Consider the following 22,496-nt stretch of genomic DNA (forward strand, 5'->3'; position numbering starts at 1 on the left):
TTGGCTGCTTTAAGGCTTGTTACTACACAACACTCACACTTTTAAACTCTATTTCTGACTTACTTACTACCACTATAGGGCAGCTGCTGGTAACCAGCCACTTGATTGGGATGTGTTTCATTGTTGTGTGCGATAGAGAGTTTATTAATCTTGTTATGAGGGGTCATTCTTTGTCAGATCAGACTCAGGGAAAAGATGCATTTTAGAGATGGTTTGTGGGAGCGGCTACAAAATGATGTTAAACCTTTTCCTTTTGCAGGCTACGTTTTCTGAAAGGCAGGTTGCTCTTTCTTTACTATGTGTAAATAACCTTTTCTGTGTTTCTTTTCCAGGGAACATACATTTACTTCGACTATGAGAAATGGGGCCAACGCAAGAAGGAGGGGTTCACGTTTGAGTATCGGTACCTCGAAGACCGAGACCTCCAGTGACCTGAAGCCAAGAACACAAACAGACGGACAGACGGACAGACGGACAGACGAACCGACGAACGGGGGGGACGAGGAGGTGAAACAAATGAAGGGGAAAAGAGGGTCCACCTGCTGACATTCCTGGATCGAGCTCAGCCCGTTAAGCAAGGGAGAATTTCGAGGAGAGGGGAGGACACGTTTAAAAACCCTCCCTGCAACCCACCCTCCTCCTCCTCCATCACCGGGCCTTTTCTTTTCCTGAACTGGAACTCTCTTTACAACAAGACTTTGGCAGATAAGACACAAAAATCACACCTAACACTCAGACGATCATGTGCTTCTCCCCTCTGTGTTTTTCCTCTTATGTTGGCTTTAAAGACTTTTGCTTATGTAGCCCATTGAGCACCAAAGAGAGTTGGTTAATCGGACAGTACAGGCTAAACTCACACACCACACACTAAATCTGTGATGCGTAAAAAATCACTAAAACTCCTCCTAGAATTGTAGTGTGGGGCAGAAAGCAGCAGCAGGGCAGGAATCAGGCGTAACTTTTATTCTCTAAATCCAGCGAGAAGCCAAGACAGAAGAATATCTCGAGATCAGTCAAGAACTTAACGACCCGTAATCTGAAGCTCGACTCATGAAATCTTTTACTGTGTTTTACACCAAAACATTTAAGATGAACTCTCAGTTGCCAGTTTGTTGCTTTGTTTTGCTCCAGTGTCGATGCTCCCAAACACGCGGTGTGAAACGATGTGTTTTGTGGTTAGTCTGGTTTAGTAGGTGTGTCGGAGGTTTTATTTAATAAGCAGCTACCTCGCTATTTACAAAGGTAGTGCACCTGCATAATACAACATGGAAAAAAGGCTCGTCACCACCTTTGCCGCTTAGATCAACATGTTGCTAAGTGAAGTCGGGGCTACTTCAAACTGACTTTGTAACATACAGCAGCTGTGCCTCCTTAAATAGGGGTGTAATTGATCCATAGTGTAAAATAAATAATGCAATATAATTAATTACAAGAAACTCTTCTCTTAACACTTTAAACAATATATTAATTATTCATAAGAAACCGCTTTAGTTTGAGCTTTGTGTTCCTAACAAACTGGCGACTGAATAAATGTTATTAAAAAGACGTCATTGCTTCGACTACCTGCAGAAAAAACGTCATTCATTTATGAGTTTTATTATTAATTCCGTTTTGGTTGAAGACGATGGAACATGTGGTGCTAAAACATTAACTTTAAATTGCATTAATTGATACAAGGGCCACAACTGGAGTAGAAACTCAAGAGAAGGTTCCTGGTTCGAATCCCAGTTCGTACGCAGTTTTCATGTTCTCTCTCTGTACATGCGTGGGTTCCAGCTTCCTCCCACAGTCCGAACACATGTTCGACTGGTTCATTGGTGACTCTAAAATAGGTGGGAATGTGAGTGCAAAAGGTTGTCTGTCTCTGTGTGTCAGCCCTGTGATTGACAGGAGATCAGTCCAGGTGTAACCCCGCCTCTCGCCCATTGACAGCTAGGATAGGCTCCAGCCCCCCTGTAACTCTGAACTGGATAAGCAGAATAGATGGATGTTGATGGTCTTAACACAGCTGTGCAAACAATCGCAGACAAATACATAAATACAAAACTATCATATAAAGACATGTTTGTCATTATTTAGGATTATCTAATAATCACTTAACGTTGCGGGTTGTTAAATTCTTGTTCATCCCTTAAATCGTCCAAAAACTGAATGAGGTTTGGTTCATATTTTAAAACATGGTCAGCCTGATGTTTCTCTTGGCTGGTAAATATGAATTAAATTTTATCTAGACATAGAAGCTAAATAATATTATTCTCCTGCCTTGCTGCTGCTACAACAAGCGCTTGAAACTGACCCTTTGACCAGTTGACCTGCCTCCGCCGTGACCCTACCTGACTGCAGCAGACGTAACACCAACCCAACCGGGCTGAGAATAAAAACAACCAGCAGCTAAATGTGGGTAAATGTTGGTCGTAGGTGGCACCGCAGGCCTCTCTCGCACTTACCTCTCTCTCAGAGGTCCTGCTGCTGTTGTGTTTTTGTGATTATTTTGTGAATCCACCAGCCGCTGTGGTCTAAATATATCCCGCCCTGCCCACTCCCATCCAGTGGAGGAGTGTGACAGCACAGCCGGTGAGGTGTTGGTAGTAACTGTCTTTTACCTGGTGGGCAGTGTTACATCACAGTTAAAAACTCTTTAAGAGGAAAGAGATCAGAGTTTAAAATTAGAAGATATTTCCAGATTTAAGTTTGAAGTCGGTTCACTTCAATAACATTTTAAACAAACGACATATTTCCATTTTTCTTTGGTGGTATCTGGTCATATTTAAAGGTCTTTTTTGTGCCTCCGCTTTAAAACAATTCAACATATAAACATGTTGGCCATTTTTTCTCTAACGTCAGGCTTCGTAGGAAGTTTAAATGCTGTGAGAATGTCTCACTGCTTAGTTTCAGCCTCGAGTCGTAAAAAAAAAAAGTAATTCTGAGAAATTTGAACACTTCTTAATTGATCAGCGGCTTGAAAGACAATGTATAGGGAATCTCCAGAAGGACATTGGGCAGTATTTGAAGTTATTAGTCACCCTTTGACGACAACCAACGTTAGCTTTCTTAACTTGCTGTTTCACCGTTAGCTAGAAAATTCCTCTTCCTGTCGTATTGTTAGCTGTGAAGTGGCTGAATGCTTCCATTAGCCGTTTTCCACTTTTTAGCTAACATCCATGTTTTACAGTTTTACATGATATGATAGGAAAGGTGTAAATTCCTAGCTATTGCCATGGCTAGCTAATAGTAATGTTAGCTATGAATAAATAAATGCTAAAGTCAACTGTTGCCTTCCGTGTTTGGCTGTTACAATTTGTTAGCAAAGAGTTAAATCCTGAGCCAACAGTAATGTTAGCTACCTAAATTTAATATTAGCTAATGTTGGCTGTTGCCATCTACGTCCCCGCTGTAGCAGTTTGACACATTAGGAAAGAGATTAATCTCTAGCCAACAATAATATTAGCTAGCTAAATATACTGTGAGCAAGAATTGGTTAAATGCTAATGTTAGCTGTTGCCATCCACGTCCTTGCTGTTACAGTTTGATGTGTTTGCAAAGACATAAATCCCTAGCCAGCAGTAGCTAGCTTTATGTCATGGTAGCTAGAATTTGTTAAATGCTAATGTTAGCTGTTGCCATCCACATCCTTGCTGTTACTGTTTGATACGTGAGGAAGCAATAAATCCCTAGCCAACAGTAATGTTAGCTAGCCAAATATAATGTCAGGTCGAATTGGATAGATGCTAATGTTTCCATTATCTTTTCAGTCGCTGATCAAGCAGGACACAGTGAAATGACAACTGCGTTTCTATGGAAACATAAGCAACCTGGAATACGGCACTTTGACATTATCGTGTCGATAACATTCCCCAAACGACTCTTTTAAGGTTTGGTCTGTAAAATTCGTAAAGATAACATCTGCAGAACACACTTGCTGCCTCAGACACTCGGAGGTAGCGAGAGAAAATCTTGTTTCTTTAACCTTACGAAGAAGAGCAGCGTTATCTGCGTGACTAGAAACCACTAAGTGATAAAATGTTATTGTGGTGAACTGAATGTTTAACACATGCAGCTCCAGCAGTGAACCCTGTGAGCGTCGTGGGTGTCGGATGCTACCAGCAGCTGGATGGACGGTTTGTTAGTCTCCCACCAGCCTCCCTCCTCCTCCTCTTCTCTCTGTGCTGAAGAGCACAAACTGAGCAACACCAGCAACACTGCTGCCCACACCTCCTCTGTCCTCCAGCTCTGTGCTGCTCCATGTTTACACACTGAAGGCTTCACAATAAACACACACACACACACACACTGCCCAGTTGTTACTACCAACAAATCAAGGTTTTAGCTCCTGAACACACAGCAGCATATTTTCTTTCCTCTTGTTTTTGTTTCCTTCTCTCTCTCAGCCGGCCAGCTCCCCAAACCTCCTCCCCTTCTTCTCTTCATGCAGGTAGATATTTCCTTTATTTCTCAGGAAGTATTTGATAGATCATTTTATGAGGAAATGTATCCGCCAGCAGCTCCCACAGCCACAGCACAACTAGATAATCTTACCCGACAGATTCGTACCAAAATTTGTACCCTCTCTCTACCTGCCAGTGGCCCTTCCCATTTCACAAAAGGCTTTTTTTAGAACTACAAATATTGTCCTCCAATGTTTGGAGCAGCGCCTGGAAGAGAGACCATCTTTATATTTTGTATTTGTTGGATTATTCGTAGTGAGATTGTATATTATTATTTTTCTTTTTCAGAGACGGGGAAAGCATTTTAAAACCAAGAGAGCTGTTCTTATTGAGATCAGTTACTTCTCAACAGGAGTGTGGGGTGTTTTTATAGCCAAACAGACAAACAGACAGACGGACGGACGGACGGACAACTCTACACTTATTCACTTGACTGACAGTCCTGCTTTTAACCTTTTTGTTTACTTTTTTTGCCAAGCGGAAGGGATGAGAGGTCAATCCGAGAGCTGAAATGTGAATCTCTCTCTGCCCCTTGACAAAAGTGTTGTATAGACTCTTATACTTCAAACCTCTCCTTTTGTTTTTTGTTTATTTTGTTTTTGTTGTTGTTGTTGTCGTCAGACAGCATGGAGTAATGACACTTGCAAAGTGGCGCTGAAAAAGTAAATAATGACATAACCATGAATAAAGGATTGTAAAATATTAATAAAAGAATTACTTTTCAGAAAACTGTACGCTTGGTTTGTGGTCATTTTGTATTTCGTGCAGTTTTAAATGTGTTTAGGTTGACATGGAAAAGAGAAGCGGAAAATCAAGTTCCTACTTTACATTTCTAGTTCTAAGAGCATTAGAAAGTCATTAATCTCTCATAAAAATGTAGAATCTGTAAGCACATGAACGGATTTTTGTACGGGAAGTGTTCTGGTTTCTGTTTGTAGTACGCTTGTAGTCCGAGAAGTGTTGACCAATCATGTATCAGCAGGCTTCAGTGCATGCAGAAAAAACAGTCTGTGTCGAGAGCAAAAAACAGGCGGGACGTAATCTGCCGTAATGCCATCCCGGCTCCCATCAGCTTCATCTGACGACTATTTAGCTTCTTATTAATCTCTATTAACAGACATCTGCAGCAAGTGCAGCTAACAGTCTGCTCTACATCTAAAATTCAACTTGTGATAAATTCCCCTGACGCTGTGTCGCGAAAGCTAGTTAGATTTCCCGACTTTCTTGAATGCATCGGATGGATCCGACCTCCGTTCAACAAGCTTCTCATTTTAAGCCAGAAGTGAGCCAGAGTGCAGCCTCTGTGTAACTTACTATTTACAGTGAAACTGAGACTCGGCACAAACAGATGAACGGGCGCTCCTCCTGGGGGTGGAATGAACCAAGAAATGACGCTGTTTATTTTGCTGACATATTAACTCTTGATCTGAACAAATCCTTTTCAATTTGCTAACTGGACTGTAAACAATTCAGCGCACGGAAAAGTTAGTCCTGGCTAGAAGTCGTTGTTGCTGAACGCTGGCTAAACCGGAATGCCCGACATGTTACCGTTGCTCTCAGAGGCTATATGGTCGTCAGATCATAGCTCATGGGTTCTGAGATTAGAAAGTCATTAACACAAAAGTGAATGTGCCACGATCTGGACATAATAACTGCAAAATAAAAACCTGTCAGGGTAATGTCTCTCCCTTAAGAGTTTTATTTCCCCTGTAATTGCCCAATTTAACACAGCTACTGACTGAACAAGTCATTTAATCAAACTGAGTGGCGTCCCACAAGGTTCTATACTGGGTCCTATTTTATTTCTAATTCATATCAGTAAGTTGTGTTACAATGTTGCTGATACAGAGTTAAGGCAATGCAGATGATACCCAGGTGTATACTTCTGTGACTGTGTTTAAGGAATTTCAAGAAATGATGCATCTTTACAAATTAACTTAATGCTGATGAAACAAAATGTTGCGCCTCTGTAGGTCGTAGAGGACAGTTGATGGTGGACGTCAGACTTAAACTTTACACAGTTTATTGAACGATTCTCAACAAACAAATACCTTTTTTAAATAGGACAATCTTTAAAACGTCACAGTGTCTTACAAGTAAATGCAGTTTGTACCACAGGGCGAGAAAAACTCATTCAAGCAAGGTTTTAATCAGTTATTCACTATGATGAATTTCTATATACGAAACATCATCGTCTGAAAATATGGACCTCAGGCCAGGCCTTCTGCTCCTCTGGGCCCCACAGGCAAATCTGAAACACTCTGCAGCCCCATTAAAGCTGCACCTGTCACTTTGCTAGTCAACAGCGTGAACATCACAGGGAGCGCTAAGTATTATTCCTCACCTTTTATATGTGGAGTGCATTATGTGGAAGTGTATGGAACAATAAAGCTTTAATGAAGCTTTAGTGGGAGGATGGCTACATACGGCCTGTCAGGGGGAGCCATTAGCAGGAGCTGTGTTTGCAGCATGGTTGATGTTGACCTCTTTTTATTCTTATCGGCTCCATCTTTGTTGCTCCATGACTGGTTTCTCCCGGAGGTCACCTGTCAGCAGAGGTGAAAGGTAACAAGTACATTTACTTAAATATTTTACAAATTGGAGGAACTTGAATTATTTCTAAGCTCAATCCAAAAGGCAACTGGACTTGGTTGAAGTTCTTGAAGACGTTTCACCTCTCATCCGAAAGGCTTCTTCACTTCTAAACTGACTGGTGGACGGAGCTAGAAATATAAGCCTCTGAAGGTCATTATGTGCTAATAGATGTGTAATCAAGGGTGAGTCATTAACTTGAATTGTTCTTTCCTGTTTCACTGCTTAAAAATGCTACTATTGTTTTCTTACTGTTCTTGATGAAGAAAAAAGAGATGCCGACTTAGGAGACAAGTGTATACAATTTATTATTTGTGAGCTTGTGCGTCTTCTTATGTTATAGAGGATCTTTGTCAAATTCACTTTATAGCCTGGAGCACTTCCTGGAATCTTCTAACAAGCTAGCTGCACAAAAACAGCAGAGGAAGGAAGATGGATACAGCTAGGAATGACAAAAATGCACTTAGCTTTATTGGCCACATACAACGAATTATACTCTCATTTTACTCAGCTTTCCATGTACAGTGCAAACACAAAAATATGCACTTAAAATAAGGACGACAAGCTTGGTAACATAAACATTAAACTACAGGTCTCTTCTAAACGATGCTCCACAGTGGACTCTAGTGGCTTTGGCGTTTTCCGGTTGGATACTTTCCAAATGTTCCTTACCTGTGCTGGTTTCTCCAGTTGCCTTTCCCAGCTTTAATATTTTGCAGGATTTTGAACTTGTCACAAAAGTGTTTTTCTAGAATGCCAACAACATCAGGCAAAAGGGACTACCACTGAAAACTAAACGTTCGGCTAACTCGGGTGCATTTACATTTTGTTTGAATGTTGATTATTGCACATTGTCCCTTTTCTTCTTCAAATTAACACTATCACAGCTTATATTGGTACTAGGTTACTAGGTTTAATTTTTATGCAGATGACACTATGGTGTAGACTTCTGTGAGTGTGTTTAAGGAACTACAAACAGCTTTACATGTGTTACTTTAAAGCTACTGTGAGGATCTGCTAAATTAAATTGTAACATTGTAACAACTGTAACATTTTGTGTTGATTTTGGCGCCCCCTGTGGACAAAGCGGTAACTCGTATTTCTTTATCTTTTCATGTACAGGCTTAGGTAGCATTTTTCGATTGAAAAACTTGTGCCGTCTTTAAACCTCTTGCAATGAAAATTTTAAATTAATTGTAAAAAAAAAATTTTTAAAAAGTCACTTCCTGTCTGCACTCTTTGTCTGGAATAATCTACTTCCTGATGGTCTGGTTTGATTTCGTAGGTCATAAAGAGGCATTAGTATTCATTTCAGTCTGCTTTAAGTTAAAACCTCTGAGTACATCGTCCACCACTTATAATAAATACATCTTAAACATCCGACTCTGCACCACCCTGAGGGAGAGTCTGGTCTTATTTCATTTATAACAAAATAGGTCATGGTGATTCAAAGTTTAATATAAAAGGCAGCTGGACTCGGTCGAAGTTCTTGAAGACGTTTCCCCTCTCATCTGAAAAAGGCTTCTCAAGAACTTCAACCAAGTCCAGCTGCCTTTTTTTATTAAACTCTGAAGCATCTTGAAGAAAAAAATAATAATTTAAAGTGATAGTGATAGACAATATTATAGTTTCACTCCTCCTATCTCATTCACACCTGCACACACGGAAGCTGTTGTCCACTGAGCGGCTCCTTCAGCTACCTGAGTTAACTCTGCTCACGATCTTACACACTCCCTCTCACCTCTGGGCTTTCACCGCCCCACTTATTTACACTCTTTCATGTGCGTGAGCCTTGTTTACTCCTCACAGTTTTACCTCGTGTAAACCGTACTGAGACATATGTGGATGTTGCCGCCATATGGACGTGTTTTCTGTTTGGCTGCAGAGACTCTCGCTTGTTCCTTCTTCTTCTTGGATGACTGGCTGCCTGTACGCCGCATCATAACATGACTTAACCCAGGTCACCGCCTGCAGATGTTTCTGTTCATTCTGTCTTTCCTTTTTTTTTTCTTTTGGAGGAGGGGATTATACGTGGTGTTGGCATGAGTTAAGAGGCTTTTTTTGAAGTGTGTGAATGGGGTCAAAGAGGAGTGTGTGAGCAGTTCAGGGGTGTGTGTAAAAACATCACATCCAGTAAGTGCACTGCTGTTTAACTTTGCATATATCTGCGTGCAAGACTGAGCTGATGTGTGCAATCATACGTACATCTTGTTTATTTAATCTTACTGATGTCATGAAGCTTTGTAGGCTGAGATATCCACATTTTTAGTCCCAAAATCCAAAAAACATTTGATTTTACATTTCCAATAATGCAACGAAATACAGACTTATAAATGCCCACATCTTCCAAAACACACTTCTGTTTGTATCCCAATTTTCTGTCAACCTTTTGATTGATATTGACAAATATCAAATATCAAATTACGACATGCAAGAAACACCTGCTAGGAGCATTAAAAAGTAATTTGCACAAAAGTTAAATTATTTTAGACTGTTATCAGAAGCTTGATGCATTATAGAAAAGCACAAGAGTTTATGTACAGCAGGCTGGACATAACAGGTCCAAAAACCTGTCTGCGTGATGGAGGACTTGACCCAATAGGAGTTATATTTCCGCTATAATTGCGCTGTAGCTATACATTTTAACACAGCTACGTACTAAACAAGTTATTAATTCATCAAATTGAATGGCGTCCCACAGGGTTCCATACTGGGTCCTTTTGTTTTTTTTAATTCATGACTGAGCCGTGCAATCACACGTACATCTTGTTTATTTGATCTTACTGACGTCATGAAGCTCTGTAGGCTGAGATTTTTAGTCGCAACATCCATAAACATTGGATCCTACATTTCCCTTAATGCAATCAATTACAGACCTGCAAATGCCCCCAGTTTGTTTATCAAACCATTTGTTGGACATTGACATCAATTCTTGCTTCCAAAGTGACCTGTTATTCAGAAGTAAGTTCCAGCTATGTGTTTCTACCCTCGTGCACATAACACCAAATTTAAAGCTTCTAAATGGTCGTCCATAAACCAACGGGTGACGTCTTCGGTCTGATCTTTACCCTGACCATTTTTGCCTGAGATATCAAAGACCCAAAACAACCCAGTTATTGTCCAAGAGCGGGGATGCCCAAGATGCCCTTTAGATGCCCTTGTCCTCTTTATTTTGAACTCAACTCCCCTTTCTGCCCTGTTCTTCCCTGCACCATTACAGTAATAAAATATGGACCAAATCCTGACCAGGTCTCAGGTCTTAGGATCCAGGTAGACCGGTGAATACCTCTTGTTTTAAGTGAACCTTTTCACACCTATTGAAGTGAGGTACAGATGTTCGTGTTTACCTCAGGATGGTGAGTTATTACAACCTCACAGAGCTGTTAGCTCGGCTGTGAACTCTTTGTCTTGTGTGTCTTTGTCCCTCCACGATAAATATTTGGCATTGAATGAGCGCACCAAAGCAACTGTCTGACAACTTCTGTTATAATGGCTATAAAGACGACGCTGACGTGTTGAGAAAGGGGGCTAAATCAGTTAGCTTTATCAGAGATTTAAAAGCCTGGAGCATAAATTGTTCAAACTGTGGTGTTTTTTCTTTGCCGTGTCTTAACTTCAAAAATATATCCGAGAGAAAAAAGCAACAGGATGACCTCAAACTTGAAGTTATTTTGAGAGAAAAGCAGCTTTTCTGTTGGTGACATTTTAGAGATCCTGGGCAAATGTTTTCATATGTGCCTCACATGTTTGTATGTGCATGTGTGTGTATGTGTGTTTGCTCATGTGTAGGAGTGACGCACTCTCTGCTGGCCAGAGGACAATTTGACTCATCCATGTCTGTTGACTGTACTGAGGTCTGGCAGGTCGACCACTGAGAGCTGCGCTGCGGCGACTGCAGCGTCAAACCAACAACCCCCCACCTCTACCCACCTCCACCCTGCCTCCCTGCTGCCCGGGAGGAAGTGATGTAAAGGCTGAAGAAGAGGAGGAAAGAAGAAAAACAGAAACAAAGGCGATGAATGTTCTGTACTTAAGAGAACATTTTCTGGGGAAAACTCTTCCTATGAATCCGTTTGTGCAGAAAGAAATCACATTTTTCATGCACACCTTACAGCAGCATGCTAGCATTCAAGCGGACGCCATCTTTGCTCTGACCTACATTCTAGCATCTTGACGTTTATGCGTTCATACATGCTACTATAGAGCGAGCGTTGGAGGTGGTGGTGTGCAGGAGCAGACACTGGAAGAAGCCCTGAGAAAGTTTCCGGCCTGAAGCTCCGCACATCTGCTTCCTGCAAAAACCACAGCTCCAGAAATCCCTCTGCAGCTTCTCTCAGAGGCTTTAATGCAGTTTAAGCTTCAGGAAACAAGCACAAACAAGTACAGACGGTGACAAAATAGAAGTAGAAGTTGTGACAAAGGTCTGCGCGTCAGACCGTCTTGTGTTATTCCAGCCTCTGATTGGACGGCGACGTGAAAACAGCCTGCAGGGAAACTAAACTGAGACTCAATCAGAGAACATCACGTCAGAGCAGGAGAGCAGAGGAGCAAGAAGCTGTCACACAATCAAAAGTCCTCTGATGCTGCAGTTGGACATCTCATTTATTGTCGCAAAAGATAAAGAAAGACACAAGAACATTTTGTTTTGGTTCAGTTGGCCTTTAAACTTCACATTTGTCCGACATCTGAGAAGCAACGACCTTGTTTTCAAAGAAGAAGAAAACAGAAACCTGCTCCGACAGAAGAAGAACAAAAGTAAAGAAACTTGTTGAAGATCAAGTTGAGGTCAGCTGACGACCCTGGCTGACAAAGTCGAGTTGTTTTGTTCTGTTATGTTCTAATGAGTGGGATAATTATAGTTTTCTTTATTGTATATTTGAGCAATAATTGTAAAACTGCAGCTGATATTTTGTGAGAATTATGGAAGCCCGAAGTGGACATGCATCCATACTTTTTATTTACCCCTATTTCCGCTTGTTTTCTCCAGATCTCGACTCATTTATCTTATTACAACAAAGCTGCGCCACCGTAACGTCAGGTGATCATAACTCATAACACTCTGGACTTCTGTACTTATAAGATATGAAAGTAAGTTTTCATACTGCTTTAATTTAAATTGTGGTTTTATATTTTTTATTTGCTCGGTGGGTCCGTTTGATACAGCTGCACTGAGAGAAAAGGTCTAAATCTGTCAACGCAACAAAAATACATGTCCAACATATTAATGAGTGTAATACATATATCATGCAATAATGATGGAGCAGTAATATTGTGATTTATTGCTCTTTGTCCTTCCTGCATTCAGCAGCTGCAGCTGATTTCAGTCTGGATTATGTGTAACTTCTTAAAATCTTTAAATCATAGTTTGCTCTGAGTTTGTAAAATACGTCCGTCAGCTGACGGCAGACTTGCCCGTGTTTAGATCGGTAATTTGCTCCAAACAACGGTCCTTTTATAGAAACCCTGGGTTGACTTATCGAGTTGATAACCAGCGTCATGTGACCGTTTAGTTCGATCTCCTTTGTCTGGTTAAGTGAAGCAGATCAGGAAAAGAGCCCCTGGGTCTGTTGAACTCGCTTCATAGTATAGGCCCCATGTTTTCTAGATCGACAGAAAATTATCCCGTCATCACGAGAGAACCAGCTTTGTTATCTCGAGATTATGAGATAAATTAGTCAAGATCTCAAGGAAACAACCCTAAATTACTCGTAATCATGGGAAAACAAAAATGTATGGATGCATGTCTGCTCAGGGCTTCCGTCGTTTCATTTTATGCCAAGAGAGGTGGAAAATATTACAAAACTGCTCGTTAATCACAGACTCTGCCAGACAAGTCACAGAGATCATCATTAGCCTGTTAGCCTGTTTAAATCAAGCTAACTTTAGCTTTGTTTGCTCCACGATAACAGCAACAAACTTCAATTGGTGCATGCAAAAGGTTTGTAATCATGAGACGTGAACAGTTTGCTTTAAACAGTGACCATATTATAATTATCCAGAAAAACAGCCATTATATTTTTCCAGAACCGGCACACATCAGCTTCTGTACCCTGCTCCTGTCAGAAGTGTGTGTCTGAGTGTAGCCGAGAGAAGAGGCTGAGGAGGAGAGAGCGCCAAGAAAGAGATGTACTGTATGGTAAAGCATGCAGGCACACCAACAACAAGCACTTTAAATTGTAAAACAGTCAAATTAATTAGGGATGCAGCTTTCTGAAGAGGACTTTTTGTTCCTGGAATACTTTAGTCTTTCCAAGTCGCTGTAATGCGTCCTGTCACGCAGGATAAAGGGGAAGTAATGCGTAGCCTTTGTGTCGTCCAAATGTGGTCACTTCTGGCTTTAAAAGACCAACATGGCGACGCCAAACTAGACGCCTCAAAGCTGCTGAAGATCTGTGCGCTGCTGCTTTCCTCTGGTTGAAATGACATGAGGTGAAAAGTGTAGGCCATTTTAAAAAACTTTAATTATTTTATAAGGTTTCTGTGTCTTTGCTCAGATAGGAACCTCCACCATGATTGACATGTGATATTCAACAGTCACCTCATATACTCTTCATTTCGTCTTTGCATCTTTAGCCTGATCTTTCATACGCCGCCGCTCTTTCTCCCACTCTCACCATCAGCCTCATCGAGTGCAGAAACCCTCTGGAGAGTTTAACTGATTTCCTGTCCAGAGGAGGAGCGGGGGGGGTGAGAGAGGCCGCAGAAAACAAATCAGGTGTCCACTAGCACCGTGTCGTCAGCTGCAGGAGACCAGAGAGTTTGACCTTCCTCCTCCAATCAGGGGAGCGGAGCTCCTCCTCATCCTCTGCTGATGGTCGGATGAATCCCCAAGGGGATCATTAAAGGTTCATTTCTTCAAGAAGAAGCTCACATCGCGCTGCCCCCTCTGAATCATATCTGCTCGGCCATCTCTGCCTCCTCCACATGCTCTAATTTTGCTCTTGAAAAAAAATCTCTCTTTCTGTTGTTACATTTTCATCCAGAGCTCACAGAGACAGATTTTTACAACCTCAACTCCTCACTGATGAGGATCTACAGACTGAAGTGTTGTTGTATTTGCTCTGCAGAGAGCTAAACAAACACTCGTATCCGTGCTGAATGCTGAATAATGTGTCACTGATTAGCTGCTCGAGTGTTTCTGCTGATTAACGCTGGAAGATTTGAGCTCTTCTTCCCTCTGCTCTGCTGAAAAATATAAACACAGTAAATAAGACCTGATGCTAATTGAACGCTATTTACATGTCACGTTCTCACACTCAGCTCATCAATAAGGCAGCCGGTTCTTAGAGTAGCTGTTATCATCTCTACGGAGGTTTCAGTAAGTGTTAGAATGAGTTAACAGTGTAGCATGTATGTTATCAATCACCTGTTTCTAGTAGCCTGGGTTCATGACAAATCTTAGAGCTCATGCTTTGTTTGGTCCCCTACCTGTTCAGTCACTGTATATAAAGATGGACGGCGTGTCTCCACCTCCTCTCGTACAAAAGTTGCAAAACCCCCCCAGAGCGGGCGCTGCCATATTGCTCAACTGTACCCAGAGTGTGTGCAGTAGAGATCGGCTGGTGGAGCCGCAGTATCGACGTCCCGCCCCTTCCTCTACCCGAAACACACCTTTACCTTGTGTCCTTGGCGTGTTGGAGCCCTCAGGTGGGCTCAGTCTGCAGCAGAACAGCTTCTTGTGTCGGTCTGAAGCAGATATTCACGCTTATGCGAGGTTCAATGACTGTAGTGTTAGTGTTAGTTACGTCTCCTCTCGCCGTTCCTCCTCTACTCTGCTGCTCGGGAACAGAATGCTGCAGGAGCCCCATTTGTCAACAGAGCTGTCAATCATGAGGCCACACCCCCTTTTTACAGCATCAAATAACTAATTAAAAATAAACTTGTGAGAAAAATGAACACTTGGACATAAATCAGCATGATAAGAACTAACTATAATGACAGAAACCATGTTTGAAAAAAATGTATTTGACGCGTATTTTGCTTTTATAGTTTGACTCATGTCCCATCTGTTAACATGGAGGAGGCGGGCTTTATGAGCCATACTGCAGCCAGTCACCAGGGGCGCTAGAGAGGGTGTGGCTTTACTTTTAGGGAGCTGTCATGTCGGCCATCTTTTTATACAGTCTATGATACAGACAGATTTCCATCCGACCTCATTCAGGTCAGGCCAATCACAGCAGGTTTTTCTAATAGAAGGCAGGTTTGAGGCATTTTGTGAACAACTAAGTTTTTGATTGGCCTATTTGAGTGTAATCTTTGACACTTTAGCCATGCAGATGATTTAATATCCTTTTTATATACTCAAATAAACTCATATCGTCAGTCATGAAAATAAAGTATTTTATTTCTGTGAGTGTATAACACTTATGACTCCAATAAAAGAGGTACAAAATGATGTTTGAATGAGCTGAGACTGAGGAAAATGCACCTTCATGCTGCCTGTGTGACTTCATCCTCTGACACGCTGCCAATCTGTAAGTACACATATTTTCTGTTTGTGTTTTCAGGTTTAAATGCTGAAATTCAGACGCAAAAAGAGAAAAAGACTCGTGTTTTCTGTAATCTCATCACATGTTTAACCATCTAACACGCACTAAGAGATTTATTAACCAACTTTAGAAGTTCAATCCTCTCAGACAGATGAGTTGTTTCCTTCCCAGCAGAGGTGAACCGACTCAAACACTCGACGTTTAAAGAATCGTGTGACCTTTTTAATCCCTTTTTTAAGTGTAAGGTTTCCCGTCACTCCGCGGTTTGGTTACGTCTTTGGTGTCGGTACAATCAACCGAGGAAAATAGATCCCCTTTAAAGAAGGTGACCTGTGAGCGCCTCGTCATTAATTATTTATGTGCTCTATAAATGATTCATGCTGACAAGTGACACCAAAGCTGTGGAAATGCTTCTTTAAACGGCTGTTTGAAATCAAAATGTCCGTGTGTACACTTAATAGAGATCTGAGACTGAACACACACACACATAGAAACCCCACCTCATGTTTAATTTAGTGTGCTGCACTGAATTGATCTCCTGCAGAGCATTGATTGCCAGTTTAGTGAAGGTATTGATTTATTGATACTTGAAGCTTTTATTATGAAAATTCACTGCAGGCAAAGCGACTCTAAACCGCTGTAATCCTGTTCAAATAAACCTGCAGGGACCTTCAGGTGTCCTCACTTTACAGCCAAAATACAGATACATTATGATATTGTGAGATATATATATTAAAGATTCCCAGAGATAGTTTTGCTGGCAGTCAGTTGGGAAGACGTGAGCCAACTCCTCTGGCTGTTTCTGCAACATGTATCTTCTCCATCTGCGGTTCCTCCTCAGTGTTTCTGCTGAACTCGGGTCAGGCTGCTCTTTGCACTGAAACCTACAGACTCGGAATAAAATATTCATCTGCATGAAAATGAAGGATAACTTGAAGGCAGCTGGCAGGAGTCTCGCTGAAGAGGTTTCGATACAGAGGAAGCAGAACTTGGAGATCACGACTTTATCTACTAAACATTGCAGCGCAGATTTAACCTGTGTCACTCACAGTTTTTACACGCTCACATACGGCAGCTTGTTCGTCAGTATGCTTCAGAAGGATCCTAGCGTTCTATATTTACATTTTCAGACGTACAATTAAAGTTATTCAGGGTGAATAACTTTCAGGCAGGTTAGCATGCACTCAGGGCTTAGCAGAGACCTCTTACACCTGCAGCCATGTTTACCTTTCTGTCGTGTAAAGTTTTGTATCTGATTACTTTGTCTTTCCCCCTCCTCTCTTGTATGAAGCCTCTCAGTGTCTTTTCTTCCCCGGTTTCTGTGACAGTTTGTTCTGTCAAATCAAACCATGTTTCTCGTGTTGATTTCCTCCTCGTGTTCCTTTGTGTTTTATGGACCTTGTCATTTTTTGTTTGGTTTTTAATTCCCTGCACTCATCACAGTATTTCCTTTCTTTATTAAATCCTAAAGCCTGCGATTGGGTCCTCTTCCTTTGTGTTTATAACCCAAACTTCACTTCCAATCACTTTCAATCTGACGATAAATAATGTGCAGCAATAGTCCGCCTGGCTGACAAATACTGACTACATAAACGAAAATAATCGAAGGCTTTTAGATTCTTTGTTGAGCCACATTTAAATCCTCCTGCTAGTTATTTTTTCGCTGCAGTTTGTTTGTCTGTATGTCAGCAGGATGACAGAAAAACTGTTGTTCTAATTCTCGAAAAACCTTGTGGAGGTGTGCAGCATGAGCTTCAGAAGAATCCTTTAAATGATGGACCAAATCCAACTCAGGAATAAGTTTGAAACCAATCTGACTCACTAACAAGCAATAAAAGTGCATGGAATAAGTATAAGCACAAGGGTGTTAATATGTGTTAGCTTACCCCAGTTTTTATCTTCAAATGTAGAGCGATTTGTATTCTGTCTGTCTTGTACAAAACGTCCTACATACATTGTAGTAGAGACATTTACCTTTGTTAGAATTTAAATGGCTTTAGTAAATGGTTATTTACATGTATTATTACTTTTTCTCTCCAGACAAACACACATCCACTCTTCTGGCATGCTTTTCTCCTGCTCATTCCAAATGACCTCGCTGAGCTGTGGATCCTCTCTCCTGTTCTGATTCTTTGACCGGAATCATTCCCACATCCGCCGACCCAAACCGAACTAACTTTCCCGAAGCGGATCAGACTCGAGATAAATCACTGACAACGTTTCCAGCAAACAATCAATAAAAGCTGATTGTGCTCATAAACAAGGAATGATAGCGTCTCCAGCTCATGTGCTGCAAAAATGGCACGTCAAATTTAAGGGAAAAATGTTAAATATGAAAATGCTTGCGCTTAAAAGGAGCAAATTCATCTTGTTAAGATAAAGAAGAATAAGCATGTGGTCCACTTTTCATTAAGGCACATACGTTCTGGACAGAAGAAAAAACAATACTCATTTCAGGCAATCTAATAAGGTACAGTTTTTACTCACACTAGGCTACTTTTAGAGCATCATGACAATTCTTTCAAAAATAACATGTTTTTATTAACAGTGGGCCATTGGAAAGATACAGCAATTTCATGACTACATCTTGATAACTGCTTTTTAACACCCGTCCTTAAATATTCTGATTGTGTGGCTCACAAAGTCGTCTACCAGCAGCAGCTCAAACTGCACTCTAACAATTACTAACAGCTGATCCACCTCAAGAACGAGCAATCAAAGCAGATCCTCTTCTGAAAAATGACGGAAATGTATGTAAAATATTTCATACAGATATTTCAGATGTATACGGCGGTTGCGCATGCAGATTTGCACATCATTAAAGACCACGGCTGTTGACCTTGGTGGAGGTCTGCACTCTTTGACTTCCCATCTAGTCAAAGCATAAAATTACCATTATAATGATATACTTCATTCATCTCTACTTTTAAGAGGTTTATATCTTTAAATCTTTGCATTGATTTATGTAAGTTGTACTTTAAAAAACAGGACATTTGGTCTTTAAGATATATGTCTTAAAGTAATTGGTTCTTATGACCACCATTAACCTGAAATCCTCTCTACATCCCCGCTTGGATTTATTCAACCTTGACAGAAACTCTGGGACACATTATGCCTTTAAATAATTTGCATAAACATGAAAAAATAAAACATGTTAGCCTGAGAGGAACCATCATAATACAAGGAGACAATGTGGTCGTGCTTTAATACTGAAGTGTGATAAGGAAGAAGACCAATCTAAGAACTAAAGATATATGATGTTTAATTTATATTGGGTCGGTCGTAAGCCTTGTTGTAATTAGAAATCCTAAAGAGCAACACTTTTCCTGTTAATAAATAAATGGTTGATATCTTTAAATAGTAGGCTACTTTGTGGTTTTATTCAGGGCTAGCTAGTTGTCAATTATACATAATAAACAGTAGCTGACGTAGCTCATGCAGCGTGAAGATGGAGCTGCCTGTAGCTGTAGCATCAGGGCTTCTTATTCATAGCAGAGGAATGTAAGTCAGGGCTCGAGGCAGAGCGCCGGAGACATTTGCATATTATATTTTCTCTCTTGTTGTAGAGCCAGCGGTGAGCTGCAGAGGCCGGGCCGAGAGCAGCGAACAAGCCTCTGCTAATTTCCTGGCAAAAATTCATAATTAACACGTTAGATGTTCAGGCTGTGGTTGACAAGGTAACTGATGACACCGCATTATCACTTCTGCAGCCTCCGCTCTCCCTCTTTTTCCTCCCATTCATCAAGACGCTATTGAACAGCAGCCGGCAGGGGAGGAAGGGGAGGGCAACCCCACCTAAACTCAAATTAAACTGCTATTTATTCACAGAGGAGAGTTCACACACATTTATTAGTCTGGTATTAATCTCGTAAAGTCAGTGAGATGATTATACATTACAATGGGGAGTTGGGAGCCAGGGAAATTCTAAATTGCATAGTACATATTTTTCCTGCTGTACTTGTTCTCTTTTAGAGCCAGTTAACCCAAACTATTACAAAAATAAAACATATTTTCTCACCTATATCCATTATGTAGATATTTAGACGATGCATATGGAGATATCCCCAGATTTCAGCCTCCAACTCAACGTGAAAGAGGAGCATGAGCTGATTAACCTTTGTGTTTACGATAGATTCAGATTGTATATGTGGTGCTAGCTAACTGGAGTTGTTTATCAGACTTAGCAAGCTAAGATAGCTCCTGGAGCGTTGTGGACTTGCCACTAGCTTGGCCAAGAAGCAGCTGAACAGCACAAACCAGGTAACTTAAATCAACCCTGGTTCCATATGCACTTGCCGCCACAAATAAATCAATGTATAAGGAGAACAGAACAAGCTAACAAGCCAGCTAAGGTTAGCGCAGAAAAAGAGAGTTTTGGGGTGTTCTGTTAGTACAATAAACAGCACAGAAAGACAGATTATGTTCAACAAGTAAGAATTTAGCTTCATGAACCAAAAGACATTTCATGTACCAGGCTATAAACAGCTTATTTCTGCTGTAAAGTGGGACTTTAACTAACGCCTAGTGGTGATTTACTTTGTTTTAGATCAGGCTTCATGTGGACATTCGAGGAACTACAGTTTTTGGCACTTCCGCGTTGGCTTCAAATCTTAGTCCGGCTTGGTTCACCGTAAAAAAGAAATATGACCTGGTTTCATGATCCTGCTAGGAAATAGAGCCCCTTAGGGATGACTCATCATTTTTGGTCAGCGCATGAATATATAGCTACGGTAACGGTCAGCGCATTAATATTTACATTAACTGCACGCAGTCACAGGTGCGAGTGTATCGGGAATTGACCAACTGCTTCGAACGCGGCTCAGCCAATCAGCACTCACGATTGGAACTGTCCGCGCCAGGATTGGTTGATCATTCCCAGTACTTGAGGAATGCAACCGTGGGCTAGTGCCATATTGTCCAATCAATGACTTGGCCACGGAGCTCAGCGGACCTGTGAGATCTGTGAGAGAGGCAGATAGAGCAGCTTCAGCGTCGTGTGCGGAGCCTCAGAGCAGCACAGGGAGAGCGCTCTGTCATTCACCACAACGACTCAACTGACATAACGAGAATTTACTCGAACAATACGTGTCCTGTCGCTGTTTTTATACGCTTTCTTTGTGTTTATTTATTTTTTTGTATTGGAGGGGGAACAACACGCGAGGCTTCACTGCGGCTAATCAATTTCCTCTTCCAGACCTGGGAATTACAATGAAAAATGTAGGTGACACATTTCCTTTTACACAATAGGATCCAAGAGAAGACGGCAAAGGAGGAAACAGGTGAGAAAATCTTTATTTCTGAGCGCAAAATGTGAATGAAAGTGACATATCACGTTTTAAAACCTGCGTAACTTCAAATATAGTCACATTTGGTTAAAATAGAGAAGTGTCGTAGTTTACAGCACGACATCCTCAGTCGACCCTTTTTAATGCTGGTCCTGACGGTTAATGTGAACTTAAAGGCGTCAATGTTGCCACATTTTCCCTGCCAGGGCGCATGTGTGCCACTGCAATGTTTGCGCTTTATTGTTGAGTCTCCATTGATTTATTGAGGGGGGGGGAACTGTCATCTTTTGAGTTTAATTCTTACGAGGCACTGTTTTCATCTTTGTTTCTTTCCAAAGGGAAACAATGGTGACGGCTGCCGCATCTATAGGATCTGCATCCTCTCTGTGGAGCCCCTGCGTAAAAGAAAAGCAGGTATTTTGTTGCCTTCATTTTGTCGGTGTTGTGCTGCTGCAGTGTGTTACACAGCCATGCGAACAGGTTTTTATCATGAGGCTGTTGTCTCATCTGCTGCCTTCCATACATACAACACAGTAACGCCTCGGCATAATGCAACAAACCCTCCCATTTTGTCTCACTGTGATGCAGCAGCAGCATCCATACATGGAGTTACCTAGCAGCTTAAAAAGGGAATAATTGTGTGTGTGCATGCATGAGCGAGTGTGTGTGCTGCATTAGAGTCATGAAGAAAGACAGATTGCACACACACTCGCACTCATGCTATGGCTGGCTCCAGAGTGAGCCTCATGAATGCTAATGCATCATGCTAATGCAGAAACACTGCTCCCCTCTGCACCGGTCTGACAGGTGTTGGCTCTAGTCTTACTTTATCTAACTTACTGTGTGTGTTTGTGTGTGCGCATGTGTCTCTGTGTTTGGGAATGCATGTGTGTAGGTGTCTGTGTAGGTGCGTGTTTGTGGATGATATCACCTTGCATTTGGTTGCAGGGCCATGTGTGGTTGAGGATGTGATTTAAACAGGAGCTGCACACCTACACCTGCCTCAGCGGGCTGCTAAAGAGAGGGTACATTAGAGAAGAGCTTCCCATCCTCCATAATGACACACTCAGAGTCTGTTTGGCCTGTTCAGCCACATAAATATCCTGGTGTGATGCTGCACTTTACAGCAAAGTGACTAATTGAATCATGAAATTAAAATCTAGCCTGGAACACTTGAACGCAGCTTTTGGCAAATCACCCTGCATTTATGTGATCTGTTATTCGATGGCTGTATTGTTGTGAATAAACATGGGCGATGGAGCTTGTGAGCAGGGAAAGTTTAATAAGAATCAGTGTCGGACTGTGGAAAAAAAGGACAAAACAGATCTTTTAAACTGATTTATTTGCTTATCAGTTCTTAGACCGCGAGTTTAGTCAGTTAGTTTTCAATATTTAAGAAAAATGGCCGTCACAGTCTCCGAAATCTAAAGCTGAGGACTTTAAATTGCGTGTTTTGTCCGATAAAGACTCAAAAACTCCAAATATTCAATTTATTTTAACATTAAACAGAAAAGAGGCGCAACTTTGTCTCATATTAGAAGCTAGAACAACTAAATATTTATCACTTTAGCTTGATAGATGGCCTAAAAATTAATTTACAATCAAAATAACTTTTGTTTTTCACTTAATAACCATTTCTGTTCTCTGAACATGAACATAACATCGTCCAGACATTTGTAGCAGCC

The 22,496-nt window shown here is 41.2% G+C and overlaps 1 protein-coding gene across 3 annotated transcripts in view; it reads left to right on the forward strand.

Annotated features, from left to right (window-relative positions):
• The window catches only part of LOC138608950 (CCR4-NOT transcription complex subunit 3-like), a 36,360-nt gene extending 31,192 nt beyond the window's left edge, over positions 1–5,168 (forward strand). For all 3 annotated transcript variants that reach the window (XM_069681546.1, XM_069681548.1, XM_069681547.1), the window contains exon 19: positions 333–5,168. In XM_069681546.1, coding sequence (XP_069537647.1) covers positions 333–431 — 99 coding nt within the window. In that variant the 3' untranslated portion in view covers positions 432–5,168. The remainder of the gene's footprint in view (positions 1–332) is intronic.
• Positions 5,169–22,496: the final 17,328 nt, after the last annotated feature.

Source organism: Semicossyphus pulcher, unplaced genomic scaffold (assembly GCF_022749685.1).
Source record: "Semicossyphus pulcher isolate SPU_LCO1_2020_fin unplaced genomic scaffold, fSemPul1.0.p SCAF_5, whole genome shotgun sequence".
Lineage (NCBI taxonomy): Eukaryota > Metazoa > Chordata > Actinopteri > Labriformes > Labridae > Semicossyphus > Semicossyphus pulcher.